Source organism: Stegastes partitus, unplaced genomic scaffold, assembly GCF_000690725.1.
Source record: "Stegastes partitus isolate 25-593 unplaced genomic scaffold, Stegastes_partitus-1.0.2 Scaffold488, whole genome shotgun sequence".
Lineage (NCBI taxonomy): Eukaryota > Metazoa > Chordata > Actinopteri > Pomacentridae > Stegastes > Stegastes partitus.
In genome coordinates, this window is record NW_007578219.1 from 144090 (window position 1) to 162937 (window position 18848).

Below are 18848 nucleotides of genomic sequence, written 5' to 3' on the forward strand. Positions count from 1 at the left end.
GTCTAATATGAGGACAGATTCAGCAGCTGTAAAACTTATTTCAGGTCTCAAATGTTTTTAGAAACACATTTCGCAGAACTGTTGTTGTAACAAACGAGAAAAGCGTCCGAGCGAGCTGCCATATTGGTCCAGTGTGAAATCCAGGAGTAGTGGAAGTCGCAGTGAAGGTGCCTCGTATGTAGAAACTCCCCCGTGGACGTTTACGATAAGACAAGGACCCGAAAAAAATACTCCGCTTAGGATGCTTTGCTGTCTTGCTACAGACAAAAACAAACAATTAAAATTATGGAATCATCACAATTAAAAACAATTTTGACTTTAAGCGAATAATTTTCTACGTCTAGTGTTTTGCTGACCCATCCATCTGCCCCAACCTCCACCCCATATCAACTGTATGCCATCACCATAAAACATAACCAGGGGCCATATAGGTTTGCACAAACAACTTTTGGGGAAATATTTTTTGGGAGTTTGATTAGAAGAATTTGAAGATGGCATTTAAACAAAAATCACTCGCACTCGCTGGCTCCCGTAGAACATTCTGGTCAGAAAGGTCGAGGAAGCTGGCAGCAGGCAGACTCAGCAGACTTCTTGTGTGCAAAAAGGTGAAGATCTTATTCTACAGCGTTCATGTGAGACTTAAAATGACAAAACAATACAAAAAGAATTTCAAAATTAACTCATTAAACTACACAAAATACCTGACCTCACCGTCGTGAGGAAGCTAGCGCTCTACTCCTTATACAGGGCGGTCAGTCCACACCCTGCTCACGTCGGCTCTACCGTCATACATCACGGTGCCGACTCTATAACTCTGATGAAACCAAACATGCAAACATCATTATTAGAAACACTCCAAACTTGCAGGCATTTCTGCACGTCTCCCTGAAAGCTAAACATATACAGCCAACACTGACGGACGCCTTTTCATAGAAAAGATGCATTTATCCAAAAAGGAAAAAACCCTCTGCTTGGTCTGACCCACTGATGTCACTGATATCACCAACACCAGATATTCAGGAAGTGCTGGGCCAGGTCTTCTCCCAAACACCAGTCCTTTAATCTCCCATGTGACGGATGTTACCTGTAACATATTAATGTGCCACCATGCAATACTAGCATGGTTTGATTAAAGCAAAACACACATAAGAAGACAGCATAGTGTACCGTGACAGGGTTAAAGGAATGAGAAGTCTCACCCACTTTGTCACAGCTCCAGCTATAGACTTTAAATTGGAACAATATCAGGCAACTTACATTCACTTCTCTGGGTTCTGGGAAATATAAAGCCTCAGAGGATGAAAAAGAAAACGTTATTTGTAGCTCGCAGCGTCCTATCACAGTTTGAAAAGCTCCTCTTTCATCATCGGGGTCGATGGGGAAAACACTTTTCTGGCTTTGTGGATTACGCCGTTGCAACAGCGTGACTCACTGCTGGATTAACCTCTTCTTTTGAGTTATTGAGGCATGAGAGCTACTCCTTAGTACCTTGTAAACATGAGTGACACGTACAAGATTTACTCGGCTAATAACTTCATAACGTTTAACAGATCTGAGGACTTCATTTATTGGGTATTACATAACTTGCAGCTCTCACTCCAGCGTAGTTTCTGCAGCTTCAGCTGGATGCTGGAGGACTTCTCTTTCTTTATTTCATATTTTAAATCATCCGTGCATGTACTTCCATATAAACCCTCCACATTTCTGCTTATAAAACTCCACCAAGAGGCCGTTCACTGTGACAAAACAGTCTTTTTCCTTCGGTCTGGTTGGTAAATATTTTCACACAATTAACGAACAATCTGCACGGAGCTGCTGCTGCTGTGTTTGACAGACTTTCCAGAGTTATTGATGCAGGAGGAAGCCAAGGAAACCCACCCAGAGCCTGATCCCCGAAGGGTGTGTGTTGGTCTGAAATAATGGTGGTGACACATAAATCTGAGTGATAAAGGAAGAGAAAGTACGAGGCCCGATCTAAACTGAAAATGTGACAAAGAGGGTTTTGATGCTTGTGTTCTGGTGTGTGTGTGTTTTTAGTTTTTAAGGTCCTGGTTTTGAGAAATGAAAGCGTGACTGTGTGTTTGTGTTGTTTAGGAAAAACCTCTGAGCTTTGGAGTTTGTCACGGCGGCCGAGCAGCTCAGAGCTTTAACCACAATGTTCCTGGTATAGATCCACCCGTTGTTTTATGTCCTCCTCTTCATGCCTAAATCTGAATTTTCTGGGTTGCCACATTTGCCAGATTTTGAAACTTGTCATAAAATCCTTGGCGGTAGGACTTGTGATTTTTGAAGAGTTTGCTTCAGGGAGCTCCAAAATGTCTTTTTTTTGTTTTTTACTGGAGAAAATGAAGAAAGTTCACTCAAAATGACCGTAAATTTATCTTTCTGTGCACACTGACATGTTAAAAAATCAGCAGTTTGCACTAAAATGCACATCTCAGCTGCTTTGACTGATAACCGTCCTGTATGGAGCTGTGATTCAGGTGTAAATGACACATCAGATTTATTACAAAATGCCTCTCACTTGGAAAAGCGTCAGGTTTGAGGCTCTCTGTGGAGGCTCTGTGGGATCTTGTTACCCAAAAACACCACAGAGAAACTGAAATCGAGACCATCGCCGTCATGAAATAAAGCGGCCGTGTGTTGCTAACGGCGTCAGATTACATCCCAAACTTTTCTCTGAGATTCCAGGCAAAAGAAAACCTGCAGGATGGAAAATGACCTGCAGCAGAACTTTGACAGACAAGCTTAGACTAACTTAACTTGAGACGTGGCTTAAACTTAGATAAGGAGCGATATGAGGGCTTCATTAGTTCCTCAGATGATGAAGAAGGTTAAAGGAAAAGTTTATCATTGAAAGATGCAAATGCCACTTTTGTAAATATTTGTTAAATGCAAAGTTACAGCTGGCAGCCGATTAGCTTAGCTTAGCTTAGCTTAGCACAAAGAGTACAAACCATATATTTCTTATACAGTCTATGGTAGAAACACGTCAACCAACTGAACTCGCATAGATTTGTCAGCTGAATGCCGTCACATTGATTTTCTTTGATTTACTTCACCGATTAGCACTGAGAAAAGCAGGCAACAAAGTTAGCATATTAGCATAAAGGTGCTAAAATGTATACACATTTATATGTATATTGTATTTGCTAAATGTGAAATCAATCAAAGTAAAACAAGTGCAACAAGAATTATCTGTTTAAATTAAATGTTTTTTCTTGGTTTTACACTTTAGCGTTCCAGTGAGATGAGAAGAAATTCTGTCTCCAGCATAATTTAAGCATATTCTAACCATTTTAATATACTTTTTCAAGTTGATGTACTTGTGGAATAAAAAGCTTCAAAACGTCTGCACACACAAACAAAGTTCCTGGTTTAAACTGAAGAACACACAGACACCTTTAAATGAATAGATCAGCGACTTTATTTATCTGTAATAAAATTTCAGTGCATTGGGGGGAAAGAAGGATTTTACAGGATGAATTATACATTTTACTTGCTTTAATTTAGGATGAAAACATTGTTGGTCTTTTGCTCTGATTGTTGATGTTTTTTGTGGTTGTAAAATAAAGTGTTTAAAGAGTTTTAAGTGCTTTAAAATGGTCCTTCATGATAACACGATGTTGTAATGAAAATAGAAGTGATGTCAGATGATATTTGTACTGATTCTAAAACAGCAGAAGAAATTCTAATTGTGCATACTTTTAGGCTTGCAGTTGTTGCTAAATTATAATACTTAGTTTTGGTTGAAAAGCAAACAGTCTGACATGTAAACAAACTGCAGAAGGAGGTCAGTGATGAAGCAAAGTTCCTGGTCACATAACTTCATCAGACCAAACGCCTGAGGAAAGGAAATCCCCGAGCTTATTTGTGCTTCGTCACACACGGGAAATATGTTTTATAATTAGACGAAAAAGAAATGACTGGCCCACTTTGTTAGTGGAGGTCCTCAGGCTGCACACATACAGCCTTAAATTAGGAGATTTTTATATTTAAAATCTGATTTCTGTGGATATTCTTTGCACTGCTGACCGATACTAGTTGATTAGATTAATATAAATGTAGGAAAGTCATTTTTTATTATAAATATATTTACTGACTAAAGAGCACCTGATTAGTTATTTTCTTCACTTTTAAACTAACAACGTCATCAATCTTGACCTAGACGATGCATTTTTGTTTATCTTTATTTGGGTTTAACTATTGTATTTCCAAAAGTCTGAAAAGAAAGGAAGTTTCAAAAACACAGCTTCTTACAAGAAACGAGAAAAAAAGAAATCACAGAAAAAGAGGGAAATCAATCAAAGGCATTAAAATGGAAGAAAAAAAGTACAAATAATGGGGTGAAAAAAATCACAGAACTCCACACAAATACGTCAAAATCCACATTTCCACATGTACTCGTCCACAGATTCGAGCTACAGCTTCTAAAACAGTAAATGTGAGTCTACAAAAGAAACATGAAGCAATGCTGCTTCTCTGCAGTGCAAATGAAAGAAGGGAGTTTTGTTTTTAGCTTCAGACACAACAGCAAAGAATCATAAAGCTTGTCGGTGGTGTAATGAGCAGCTGAGCCTCTAGAGGCCGCCAGTGAGCGCTTCAGTCTGATTTTATAAACACGCCGTCGGATGATTCAGGACTTCCTGCTGCAGCCCGTCGGTCCCAGAGAGGACGTGATGCTGAGCTGATGTCCATCCGTCTTCCTGTCTCTCTGTTTGTGTGTGTTGCTGTTGCCACCCCCGTTGCCATAGAGACGGAGTCCGGAGGTTCTGTATCGATGATGTCAGGAACAAATAGGAGCAGGATGTATATGCAGTGGAGCTGAGGGGCTTTAATGTTCCTTCAAGGAGGTCCAGGGGTGTTAGAGGGGATTCACATGGTCCCTTTGGAGGTTCCATTGAAGCAGACTGTGAGGGTGAACCAAAGTTTCTTTACAGGACTCTGTGGTTTTAGTGATCTTTTAACAGTTGTACTGGGTTGCAGGTAGAAACATTAAATACTGCAGATAGTGACTGCACTGACAGGCTTCGTTTACTCATAAGTTATCTCCAATTTGTTTAAGATGAGCTGATGATTTGATGTTCTGTGATAATATTCAAGTTTCTGACACTTTGATACGTTAATATTTAGTTTTTTGACACTGTTCTGTGTTACTATCCACTTTTTCGACACATTTACATGTTAATATTCAGGTTTTTGACGCTTAAGTATGTTAGTTAAGTAAGTTAACAACTACATTCTTGAAACTTTGGTAAGTTAATATTCAGGTTTTTTGACACTTTTCTGTGTCAATATCCAGATTTCTGATACTGTGGTTCATTAATATTTAGGTTTTTGACACATAGTGTGTTTATATTTAGATTTTAGACATTTTTGTGTGTCAGTTTCCAGGCCCTTGACACTACCTGCTAATAGTAGGTTTCTAAAATCCAAGTTTTTGACAGTTCTGTGAGTTTATATCCAGGTCTTGTCCAATTTGTACAGTAATATACTGTTTTTATGACATTTACAGTCTTCACAGTCCCATGTTTCTATAAAAGGACTTCCAGGGAGCGGTACATAAGTTGCAGGAGCACTGGGATCAGAAGGACGCTGCTTTAACGTGGATAGGGGCAGAGTTTATATCATCCAGGTTTCTGACACGATTGTGCGTTAATATCCAGATTTTTAAAGCCTTTGTGTATTAAAATATCCAGGGAATGTCCCAGACATTGCAGGAGCACTGGGAGCAGAGCATTGCTGTGCAAGTGTGAATAATTTAAATCACATCTTTTGATTTATTTTTTATTAGCACTGTCTTGTTCCTTTTTGATGGCACCTCGTCGTGGCCTTTTGGTACCCAAGTGCCTTTGACTGAGCTTAAATAGTCTTTCTGGAGATTCAAGAGGTCCTCGGTGGCTTCAGCGATCTTTGAAGGGGCTCCAGTGGTCACCGAAGAGTTTCCAGGGGATTACGAAGCAGCGCTACTGACCACCGGAGAAGTCTGACAAGCTTTAAATCAGTCCCAATGAACCACGAAGGGGTTTTAAGTGGCCCTTTAATTTCATCACTAGGTCGTGGAAGAAAAATCCTCGGAGGCCTTCCAGTGATCCCAGCAGGAATTCCAGTGGTCACCAAGTGGTTTCCAGGGGACTGTGGAGGGGCGCTGTTGGTCACTGTAGTAGTTCAATAGGTCCTGAAAGGGTCCTTGAAGTGGTTTCAGTGGTACGTTGGAAATTCTAGCCACCCTTTAATGTGTTTATTCCAAAAGAAATCTGCTGCCCCTTGAAGGTTTTTTTTTTTTGTTGCTTTTCTTTTGAGCGAGTTCAAGGGGTCTCGAAGTCCACTGACTACTCGGACCGATCCGAAGCAACATGAGGAACAAGTTAGCAGGAACAGGCCTCCCCAAGAATGTCCTAATGCATCTATAATCTAAATCATGATTCGGCTGGGTTATATAATAATAATAAATGCACCAGGGGAAAGAAGCACGATACGATTCAGCTCCTCACTCATGTTTAATGTCCTGTTACGTGATACGGCGGCGTCGCACTAAAGAACATTCAGTGGAGAAAGTCTGGCTGAATGGAAGAAAGCTGCTCCACTCTGTTTCATTACAATTACGTGCATTTATGACCATTAAAGTTCTCCGCAATTTGCAATCAGGACCCTGTTGGGCCATTTTTCATGCAGCCATTTAACATTTTAAGCCCTTGTGTTGGCAGAAATTCATATTAAGCAGTGCTGAGAAGATGTTTCTGAGTGTAAGGTTGATTATAATAAGTTTAACTGAGTGAATTAGAAGTTTAAATGTTCTAATTCATCTTTACAACTTCTAATCAACACGACCTTAAGAGTGAAGACAAGTTCATCACCAACACGGTGCATTAATATCGTTTTTTTTGCACTTTTGTGTGTCAATATTCAGTTTTTTGGACACTTGTGTACGTTAATATCAACATTTTAAACACTTTGGTGCATTAATATACATGTTTTTGTCCATTAATATTCAGATTTTTGACACTTTGGTAAGTTAATACCCAGATGTTTGGCACGTTGTGCGTTAACATCCAGGTTTTTGACATTTTTGAGGCAAAATCCTAGTTATCGTCTCAGTTTGTGTTTAATGTCCTGTTACACGATACTGTGGCGTCGCAGTAAAAAGAACATTTAGCGGAGAAGGTTTGGCTGAATAAAAGAAAGCTGCTCCACTCTGCAATTTGTAATCACTTTGCAATCAGGATTTCATGCATTAATTTAGCATTTTATGGCGTTGCGACTGAAGAAATTCGTATTAAACCGTATTAAGACGATGTTTTAAAGCATGAAGTCTGATCTCATTAGTCAAAATGTTCAGATTAAGTTAAGACTTAAGTTCTTGCCTCGGAAACTCGACTTTAAAATGTCTGATGTGCATCTAACGTGAGTCAGAATTAACATTAAACAGACTGAACGCAACAAATGAATAAAAATGTGAGTGGAAACGTCCTCCGCCGGCTCCAGCTTCACTTGGACAGCTCATCATTCCTGTTTATGATGTGAAGACCGCTGGAGGCCATTCAAACACTTTCCCAGAAACCCAGAGCGTGCATGTGTGTGTGTGTGTGTGCGTGTGTGAAATATCAATCTAATTCCACTCCAGTTGAGTCAGTCGGCAATAACGTTTTGATTTATTCGTGTGCGTGTCCGAGTTGGAGAGAGAGGGAGTGAAAAAGACAAAAAGACGGAACAGCAAAGTGGGAGTTGGCGCTGGTTGCCGTGCAGCTGTCGGCCTGAACACGCTGTGCTCCTGTTATTGTCTGTTTGCCTCTCGGATGACTCAGGCCTCCTCCCATCCGTACAAACGGCCCGCCGGAGTCCTCGTGTCACCGCAGACGTTCAGTTGTGGTTTCACATGTTGGCTACGAAGTGGCTGTCCAACCGAGACGACCCGAACTAAAATAATAATCCTGAGCAGGACTCGGATGAGACTCTGGCCCGACATGAATCATCCGTCAGGTTTCTGGTCCGTCTTGCTTCGACAGGCTTCCTTCTTTAAGGACGTCTCAATTCCTAGAATGCATCTCAAGCAGAGAGGAGGTGTGATGAGCTGGAAAAGACAAACCGTCAGGAGCAAAACTCCACAAACTACCAAGAGTTCCTTTTGTGTTCATGTGGTTTATGAGTTAAACATAAATGCATGACGTCCATATGTTCGTGTCACATTGTGAATTTAATTAGAGGCAAATCCATACTGCATCTTCTCCTGAGATCATCCGATGTAGTGGTAGATTTTCTGTGAAGTGTTCTTTAGGAGCAGATTAAAGGTGTTAAAGGTGTGAGGATCTGAACCTCGACCTTCAACAAACCACATTCTAGTTAAACTTCAAACTGGTTTTGACTGAGATGTAATTTCTCTATGAAAGAAAGTGTATTTAAACTGAGTTTGGGGGTTATGTTTCCACTTATATACATAATTTAAGTATTAGGCGAGTATTTATTAAAGACTGTTTAGTTTAGTTTGGACATGTACGTGACGGTCCATGTGGACTCTAGTAGCTCAGCACCAAGCTTCGGTTAGGTTTAGGTTAATGTGGGTAAGTTTAGCTTTCATAAATATAACCACATGTTAGAAGCTTGGTTGAGTTTAGGCATCAAATCTATGTAGCTAGGTTTAGAAAAAAGCACGATTTGGTTTAAAATAGGACCTTTTCACGACATATTTGATGCTTTTACCTCATTTTCCGGGGTACCAGGGGCATGAGTCCCGCCCTGCCTGATGTATGATCAAAGACGGGACAGAAAAGTAATAATCAGCAAAGATGTGTTGATCTGAAGCATGTTTTTCAAGCGTCACCATAAACTTTATACAGTTTAGTTGCATCGAGGCGTAAGTTACGGCGTCACTTTTGAAGGAAGGATTTCTCATTTTGTTAAACTCTGCTGCTCGTTCCTCAGGTGAGAGGGACGCGATGACCTCTCCTATCATTCCTGATGCTGCCACTCGTCCTGCAGCTGCTTCAGTCCACCTGCATCACCTGACAGCAGCTCTGTTCACCTGCTGGCTGCACGGCAAGTAAAGCAGCTTTAGCTTGATGTCTGCAGGCCTCTTGCTTTGCTCTCACTGGCGGGGAACACATGGTCCAACTTATATTTATTATGACATTTATTTTACGTGGCTTCATTAAATCCTCGAGAAGCGGCCAGAAGATAAAAGCTCAGCTGACCTGCAGGATCTAAATCAGCGGCAGGTTGTGCAACAGGAAGACGGAGGGTTTCTAGTGTTTCAGCAGGAGTGTGTTGGATCAGCGCTGGCCTCGAATCAGAGCGACCCGACCGGACCGGACACGTGGAGCGGCTCAGGTGCTGCCAACACGTGTTGTTTAGTTTGCTGCGATAAACAGACAAACTCACAGATAAACCAACGTCCGTCTTCATTCGCCTCGACGGGAGATGAACTCGAGATGCTTCTTAAGTCAAGACGGCCTCCTTCTGAGGCGGTTTTTAACTCTACAAAGGCCTCCGTTTCCACTAAAGTGGAATCTAAACGAGCAACTAAAGTTTTAAAAACTGGGGATTCTTGCGAACCAGAAAATCACCGTTTCAGACGTTAACTTTTGGTGTTAAGAAACACAGTCCAGCTGTTTAAATTTAGCTCGTTTTGTGATTTTACTGGAGAAAAAAAGCTTCTAGCTTCTCTGCTGAACATCTAACGAGCTCCAGAGCAAGTGATAGACGAACACGTGTTAAAACAACTTCTACTGATCGATCAGTTCTCTTGGAAAACAGCGTCAACGCTCCTGAAGATCCTGCAGAGCTCAGTTTGTGATTCAAAAGCCATTCGTTGTTCCGTCCGTCTTTGTAGAGCGATACGAACCGAAAACAAACTAGTTTTCTGTTTGAATTACAGTGTTTTAAAATTGCTCCCAAAACTGTTTGAAAGAGTTAAAACAGAGTTAAACATGAGATTACTGAACTCATCACAGCGCAAATAGTTTTATTTTAACTCCTTAGATGTTTATTTTTTTTAATAATTCGTCTTTTTTGTGAGCATGAAGGAATCACATCTGTTATTCTATCATCTCATCTTGTGATGCATGACGATAATTAAGCAGAACCTTGAAACTTGAGTAAGAAACCTGCATCTAAGCAGCTTGTGCAGCTCCAGTCAAACCCATGTGTGTGAAGTTAAACATCCACAGCTTTCTGTCCTGGCTTTGGCTGTGTTACATGTTTATTTTCTCATATTAAATGATAGATTTTCATGAGAAACATGCGGCTGCGGTCCGTATCTGTTTGCTTTTTCACGTGAAGACACTAACAACTTAATTGAGGTCGACTCACCGAGCTTAAAGCGGCTTCCTGTGGCCGTTTGGACTCGCTTTGGTTGTTCGGTTCGATAAAAAAATGAAACGACGGCGTGGATATGTTGAACTTCAGGCAGTTCAGGCCTTCAGGAAGTCACCCCGGTTGAACCACAAACTGTTGTGTTTGTGCAGATTAAATGGCCAAGATGCTAATTAGTGACCTTCCTCTCATTTCCAGGCTTCGTGTTAAACTAAACTACAGACACGAGAAGGAAAAGAGAACACGTTTGTTCTCCAGGCTGAGCTCTGCAAACACCATCCGTGTATATATGACAACACATCAAATGAAGATATGTACAGGAAAACAATAAGGTACAACAATACTAGAACAAGTATACGTAAATCAACTGGTTATTCAAACTTTATCAATTAAACGCATTCCAGTTCAAATTCTATTTAGTTCAGAGTGCTTTACAAGAGACCAGAAAAGTAGAGAAAACTGTAGAAATATCACACAAAGCACGACAAATCCTTCATAAAATAAAAATAGATGATAAAAAGAATGAAATCAGACACACTAAAACCACCTATTTACAAAACTCTACGTATTTGTGTTGTTTCTTTATCCATTCTGGAGGAAATATTATGATTTATGTGAAGGAAAATGGGCGATAATTCAAAATATAATAAAATCTAATACAGAGCAGAGCTTCAGCATTCAGCATGAGAATATTTATTCTCCTGTGGATCAACTTCTCTTATTTTATTTATTATTGCTGCTGATTTAACACATAAAGGCGTGTTTTACTCTTTAAACATGCAGGAGGCATCTTTTCATCTCAGTAATAAATTAAATAAAATTAATTTAGCAAGATTTCAAAACTTTTTGCACATTCAGTGATAAAACAGCATCCAGACTTCTTCTTCTTTTTTAAATTAAATCAGCAGAACCAAAGCCGCTGAGCCTCCAGTGAACCTTATCGTCTGAGTTTGGGTTTGAAACCATCTTTTGGGAAACGTTTCTGGACAGTGAGCTCCCACATGAAGCTTTTCTTTCTAAGGATTTGTTGACGTGGCTCCTGCAGTGGAAACAGCTGCTTTCCAAATACGTCTCACCTGATTTATTTTAAGTCTGTATTTACAAAATGAAAACCTAATTTCCAAAACCTGTAAATCCAGTTTTCATCCTCGTGCGTCTCCTCAGGATCGAGTCTGGAAACAACACGACGTTAATGCAGATTTTAAGGGAGTGACCTCTGGTGTGGAAACATCTGCTCAGCGAGGTCTAAATGAGTGAGGGTCCCTGATTCTCATTCTAGTGGATCTGACGGCAACAGCTGGAGGAGGGCAGATGTTACATAAGGAGGTGAAGCCATCCTGGTTCCACATCTGTGCAGCTAAACGGGTTTTCTGGTGTTTAGATTTGGTTTCTGTTTGTTTATCTGACGTCGTGTGATTGTTAATTTGCTGTTTGTTTCCATTCGTGTTCATTTTTTTAATAAAAACCCTTTTGTTTCCTGTTGTGGTTGAGTACAGACCTTTACGGGGCGACTACACTTTTAAAAAGAACAAATCCTGAAGAAAAATGGTGAAAATCTGTCATTAAGGGAGCCAGAAAAAAATGAAGCAACATCCAGAGATTTCTGAGCTGTTTCAAATAGAATAAAACTGTATTTTACAATCACATGTTGTAAAAAAAAACCCCCAAAAAACCCCAATAAATTATAGTTTATTCAAGATTTTGGTCTGTTCTCTGTTAAACTGCCAACATGTAAATTAACAGTTTATTCTGTGAAAATGTGCAAAAATAACTGTTACAAATATTTAACATTTCCTGGTCCTTAATATACATGTTATTGCTTTTTAAATAACTGCAAATATCTGCAAAATAAAAATTATTTTGTTGATTTAGATGCAAAAAACCCCAAAACAAAACAGTGTAATTTTATGGTCAAACTTTTTTAAAAGAATAAAAATTACCCTTTTTAAAAAATCTGATTTTTTTGATGTAGACTTTACGCAGTTTTTGCTTTTTTGTTTTTTTTTTTACAGTCAACATATAAATTAATTGTTTTCTTTGTAAAACTGTGATACTCTGTAAAATAACAGCTAAAACATTTTAAAAATGCATATTTTTTCAAAACTTAATATGCATATGTTTTAATATAAATTATTGTCAATTATCTGTTAAAATGTTTTAAAATTTATTTTGCTGATCTAAAATACATTAAGACATTGAATTTTTCTTATCAAACATAATAATTGTAAAAGAATAAATTAACATTTATTTTAAAATGTTAAAAAGTAAAAATTTAAATTTTAGATGTGTACATTGTTTTTATTTAATTACAGTTTTGGCCTGTTTTTGATGTTTTTGTTGTAGTTTTCTAGAATCAATACACAAAACGCACACAGAGCGACTGAAGCAGACGTACGAGTGTGAACCCAGAACAACTGCAGCCCGGAAAATGACTTTCATTGACTGTGAATCTCTGACAAAACTCGTTTTCTCTTTCGTCCTGATCACAGGTTGTTTCTTTGGCCTCTGCTCGCTGCACCTGTTTGTCCCGTCAGGCTGCTTCCTGCTTCTACAATAATCATTTAAATAAAAGCTGGCAGCCGCACATTTCACATGTTTTAACAAACTTTGAGGTCACCGACTGGGACGAGGCCAAAGAGCAGCGCGTTGTCAGATGAGCATCCCGCCGAGGAACATGTCAGGTCCAATCAGATGAGTTATGACGGAAAACACCTCGTTTTTAACCTGATGAAAGCTGAAAAGCAGAATACGTGAACACAAAGCGGCCTGCTCAGTGTTTCTCAGCTCAGATTCATGTCTCCGTGGCTCCGGATCGTGTTCTTACACAACTCCTCTCTGTGGGACTGAAATCATGACCTGATGACCGACAAGCGCCTCGGCAGAGTTTATCTGGAGAGTCTCCAACGACCAGCAGGGTTTGGATCAGCGACACCTGGTGGACATTCAGCTTTAGTTCAGGAGCTTTTCAGCTTCTCTGTGCAGAGTTTAAATTAAATGACCTAACAGCGAACTAGGAGGCCAAACGCAGACGATTCAGAGCACTGTGAGGTGGAAACTCTGAGAATCGATGCTCGGTGATGCATCCAGAAAATAAACCTCTGAAATACAAATATATGCACGAGATGTCACTGAAAGAATTCATACCATCCATCCATCATCTCTACACCTTAATCCTCACTGGGGTCATGGGGGGCTGGAGTCTATCCCAGCTGACTCAGGGTGAAGGCAGGTTCACCTGGACAGGTAACCAGTCTATCACAGGGCTACACTTAGAGAAAGACAACCAAGCACACTCACATTCACACCTACGGACAATTTAGAATCACCAATTAACCTCAGCATGTTTCTGGACTGTGGGAGGAAGCCGGAGAACCCGGAGAGAACCCACGCTGCACGGGGAGAACATGGAGACTCCACGCAGAAAGATCCCGGGTGTCCTCACCGGAACGCGAACAGGCGACCTTCTAGCAGCGAGGCAACAGTGCTAACCACCGCTTCCTAAATAAATTCAGCGTGAAGAGAAGAAACATGCAGCTGGGATTGTGTTCAAATGTCTTTTAATAAATAGAGCACATGGTCTTAGAATCACAATAAAAAGGGTCAAAACAGCTCAACATCATCATCTTCTGTTCTCATCTCTCATCGACTCTTTAGAAAGAACAACGCAGGCACTTTACCAGCTTATGTTGACGGAGGGCGACGGGGTGAAGGTGAGCGTGCACGCCGCCGTGCACACGTCTGTAGAAAAGTCAGTAAACAACATACATGTGTAGGTTTTTGTTTTTTTTTATCCATCACTGTAAATATCGTCATCAAAAAGCACATCAGAACAACAGAACCACCCAGAACCAGCGCAGCAGTTTGGCTTCACGTCTCCATCAGAGCATGAGGACGGCTGGAGGAGAAGCTGGTGAGATGAAGGAAGCCTTCAGCCCCAATCAGCTTCTGCTGCTGTTTCACCACATTCATAAAAAAACCCTTAAACGCAGATTCGATCGAAGCACCTCAGACTTTGGCAGATTTGCTGTTTTCGCTTCGTTTGTTGGTGAATGAAACATTTTGTAGGAAACCAAACGAAGCGAGGCAGCGAGAGGAGCAGATGGAGGAACTCAGAAGCTCCTCACGTCTCTGCAGCTCACAAAACAAAACAGCACAAAGAACCCACCAACTGTGATCAAAGTTTGGCTTTTCCTGCACATTTTTAAACGAATTACGAACGAGGTTTCGGTCTCCCGACATGTTCTCTACCACAGCTTGACGCTGAAGTTGGATAAAAGCCTCGCAACGTACAACAAACACAAGCAGAACGCTAACATGCTGGTGTTAGAGGAGCTAAACCCGACTACGATGCTTCACTGCTGTCTTCCTTCAGCTCTCAGTTGTATTAACTGACTGCAGCTTTAAAATCAACCTACTTTGGGCTCATAAACAACTTCTAAAGCGGTGTGATGACAGCGAGGAACCTCCTGGCACAACAGCTTCAACAGATTCCTGCACATCTCCCGACAGCTGCAAGCTGCATTTATTTCTCTATTTATTATTTTCTCAATTAATCAGGCTGTTGTTTGGTCTCTAAAACGTCAGAATTAAAAAGAGTTTACTGTCACGGAGGAGGAACGAAACCAGAAAATATTCACATCGAAGCAGCTGCAATCAAAGAATTCATCTTCATGAACTAATGGCTTCGTCCTGCAGCTTCGTTAATCAGGTTTCATTCAGTCATTCAGTCGCTGCAACTACAGACTCTGGTGTTTTAGCTTCTGGCTGCCACTCCGTCAAACTACAAAGACCTCCAACTGAACGTCCAACTGAAACTTTAAAGAATTAGAAAAGCCGATTGATTTACCAGCTGACATCTAATCGAGTCAATCGCTGCAGCTCTACTCTGTCTAAAAACGTTTATTATAAGTTTCGGTGCTAAATGTTGGTCAGGAGAAGCCTTTCTAACTGGACCGTGTGCAGGAATCTGCTCATTAACCTCATGAGTTGGTGAACGCACTGCAGGAACTTCACATGTTCTGACTGCAGGAACCGTCCCTCTAGAACCAGGGCAGCATAAGTTCCTGCTTTTTCCTACTCTGCTGTAAACATGTGCTCCGATCCACACCTGCAGGCAGCTTCGTATTTAGTGTTCATATCACATCTTCTTCTGTTCATCTCATCGGTTGCTGACTGAATGGCCTCTACTTCTAATATTTGCATTTTCTGCTCCGTGAAAAACCGCCGAACAACGAATAAACGAAGAACCGAAGAAGCTGCTGAATGTGAATCTGGACCTCGGTGCTCTAAATAAAGCAAAACCTTTTTTTCTTTTTTCTTTTTTACATGAGGTGAGAGAAAACAGGAAGTAACAGCTCTGCAGTGGAGATGCAGGATTACGGAGTATCAACGCGGGATTGTCTTAAATTAGGAAGCGAGAATCTGGATTAGTCAGTTTCTCAAAACCTCCAGATTTCTAAAACAGCAGAAGTGACTCGAAAACCAACAACAACAAAAACCCTTTGGTTGGTTCGTCTGTTTCTCAATCAAACTGTACACCCTGTTTTGTTTTGTTTTTTTTGCACGACAACAAACACGTGTTGTTGTTTGTCAGGAGAATCACACAGTAACAAATACACGAGGAAGACGAATCCCAAATGTGCACAAACATACAAAAGAACTGGTCCCTGGAAGTGTGAGGAGGATCATCCGCCAGATTGTCAGTCGTCATCAGATCAGGGTCATCTGCAGGTCGGGGTCGGCGGCGGCGGCGGTGGAGGGTCGGCGGTTCGGCCTCGGCTGGGTGGCCCTGCGTTCCCACGGCGACCCATCGCCCGTCACTTGGAAGGCTGCAGCGTCTCCTGAAGCGACAAACGCGATCGAGCCGCCGGCAGCATCACCGACTGCACGCCGCTCAGTCGCCACGGCAGCAGGCCCAGGAAGTTCTCCTGGTGGCGGGAGTCCAGGGCGAGGCTGAGCACCCGCTGGGGGGGAGTCGGAGGAGGGCGGAGGGTCGAGAGGGAAGTAGAAGGTGGAGGAGGACGCTGGGGAGGGAGGGGAGTGGTCACTGGGCTCCTAAAGAGAAGAAGAAGAAGAAGAAGAAGTGAGGAGGAGCAGAAGAAGAGGCTTCAGGATGGATGGATGATGGATGGATGATGGATCAGTGGATGGATGATGGATGGATGAGTGTGTGATGGAGATGAAGAGAAACGAAAATAAGAAACACTGTCAAAGTTCTTCCTATTCAGACAAAAGCTTCTTGTTAATCTGCAGAATCTGAAAGTTTAACGTCACTTTGTTCACCAGCAAACTAAACTACAATTCACCACAAAGGCCACAAGATATATTTAAAAACAAAACACCAAAATGACTCCACTGATCAGAGCTAGAAACTGTAAGAACAGAAAAATTTAGTGGAGTTTGAGCTTTCTGACAGTCCTTGAACACATCATGTGTGACTTGGAGTTCTGTTGGGAAAATTCGCTTAAAATCGTGATATTTCACCAAAATCATTTTCTTTTGTCTCTTAAAAAGAAAAAGTCCAAAAATAAATCAGATTCTGTACAAAAAACAAAAAATAAATTCTGTGTCTTGAACCAAACAGAAAGTCAGGAATGACTCGGCTGTGACCTGACGTCAGGCAGCGTCGGAGACAAATTAAAACAGGAAGTAGTAAAACATCTGCAGTATGCGGAGCCTCCGTTTGTTTGGTAACATCTGGGGACACTGGCTTACTATGTTTTTGTGAAAATATAATCTTTTTGTATGATTTACTTTCATTATAACTGTGTCATATTGGACAAACTGAACAGTGCGTCTTGAAAATATCAAAACTCTGCCTCACTGCTCATCAGTTTATTATAATCCAGCAAACAACACAGAGGATGTTGGTCTGTGTTCATGTGCACATCTGGAAACCCAGACTTCTCCGTCAGATTCATTCAGCGTGAAAATATCTCCAGAAACTCGTCCTTTAAAAAACGATGGTTTTCATGAGGTATCGTCAAGTTTGCAGCAAATGTAAAACAACAGATGTTGAGCTAAAGTAGTTTCCGACAGAAATTTTAAAAAAAGGAAAATATGAACGCTACAAACTCACCTCACAACTTTAAATATTAAAGCGAAGCAAGACTACAGAAATAATAAACATATTAAAGTGACTAACTTGCTCGTGATCAAAGAAACATTAAACTATCAGATTCTGACCTCTTTTTCCAAAAACAAAAACACACATATCTGCGTTTATGGGTTAAATGAAACTCACACGACAGTTTGTTTTAGTAGAAAGAGAAAAGACAGACGGCAGAGCACCAAACGACACCAGAGCTCAGGAGTGACATGATGTTAGACAGTTTATCAGACATGCAAAATGAAAACTAAACTGTTTTTAAATCTAAGAAACAGCAAAAAGAGACTCAGGTTTGATTTTCTTCTGCTGCTAAAGCTGCAGTTCTGATTCTGAAATATGCAAACTGAGTCTGTTGCACATTTATTAAGACAATAAATGCTTATTTTACTTTTAAAAAATAGGAATTATGGGGAAACTGTAAAAAGAAATCAATGTAATTCTGTTGCTGAATATTTTTTAGAATGAAAAAAAGCCAAACATTGAACTTTGCTGATAAAAGCAGCAAAAGAATAAAACTTTTTGCCTTTTCTTTTTCTTTTAATTCAAGTTTCTAACGTAGTTCTGATCTGCTCGGGGGTTTATTCAACGTGTGAAACGGCTTTTTACAAAAATAATCTGCACCGAAATAATCTGGAACAAGACAAAAGTTTGGATCAGAGAGAAATTCAATTAAATTCGACGACAAAGCCAAATCAACAAAATTAGCAAATTACAAGACAATTTTATCTTAACCGAGAAAAATAGAAATATTACAGAAGCAGTTGCCAGAGAGAAACCCGACCCTTGACTTAGACAAATCTGTAATCTGGTTTGTTTCCCTTCAGAACATCTGAATGTTCCCTGAAAAAGTGTTCATAAAGCATCGCAGCACCGTGCAGTGAGTCGGTCACCCCAAACAGAGGTTCATGCGGTTACAAGCGACACATACGAACGAGTGATGCTGCGGTTGCCAAGGAGCAGGACAGGATCAAGCAGCAGCAGCAGCAGCGGTTGCTAAGGAAGCGGAGAGGCGGCGGGGCTTGGTGATTGGACGATGAGCAGCAGGCGGGAGGGACGGGAGGCAGGAGGGCTCATTTGGGGAAGGTTAGTACGTCACTGTCACACCTCACTCTCTGTAAGAAGCAGACAGACGAAGACGCAGAGGACAAACAGACACGACAGAAGGGTTAGCGGAGGAGAGAAGGAGGAGAGAAGGAGGAGAGAGGAGGCTCGGGACGGACTCGCAACGTCCTGCCGGGAGTCGGGAGCGCTGGAGACGTTATTCAGGCGCGAAAGACGACAGTTCAGAGGAGCAGAAGAAGAGTCATTCGCTGCCCGCTTGTTGAGATAAACGTCTCAGAAATACGATGCAAATGGACGGATGAGTTAATCGATGAGTGAAAACGGTGACGTCTGGGCGGACGGAGGGATGACGGAGGGATGATGGAGGGAT

General features: G+C 41.0%; 1 protein-coding gene across 2 annotated transcripts in view; it reads right to left on the reverse strand.

Annotated features, from left to right (window-relative positions):
• Positions 1-13848: 13848 nt before the first annotated feature.
• Positions 13849-18848, reverse strand: part of plekha1b (pleckstrin homology domain containing, family A (phosphoinositide binding specific) member 1b) — a 25130-nt gene continuing 20130 nt past the window's right edge. Inside the window, exon 10 of one of the 2 annotated variants that reach the window (XM_008287140.1) lies at positions 13849-16362. In XM_008287140.1, the coding sequence (XP_008285362.1) occupies positions 16018-16362 (345 nt within the window). In that variant the 3' untranslated portion in view covers positions 13849-16017. The remainder of the gene's footprint in view (positions 16363-18848) is intronic. The other variant, XM_008287141.1, reaches the window with a different exon arrangement.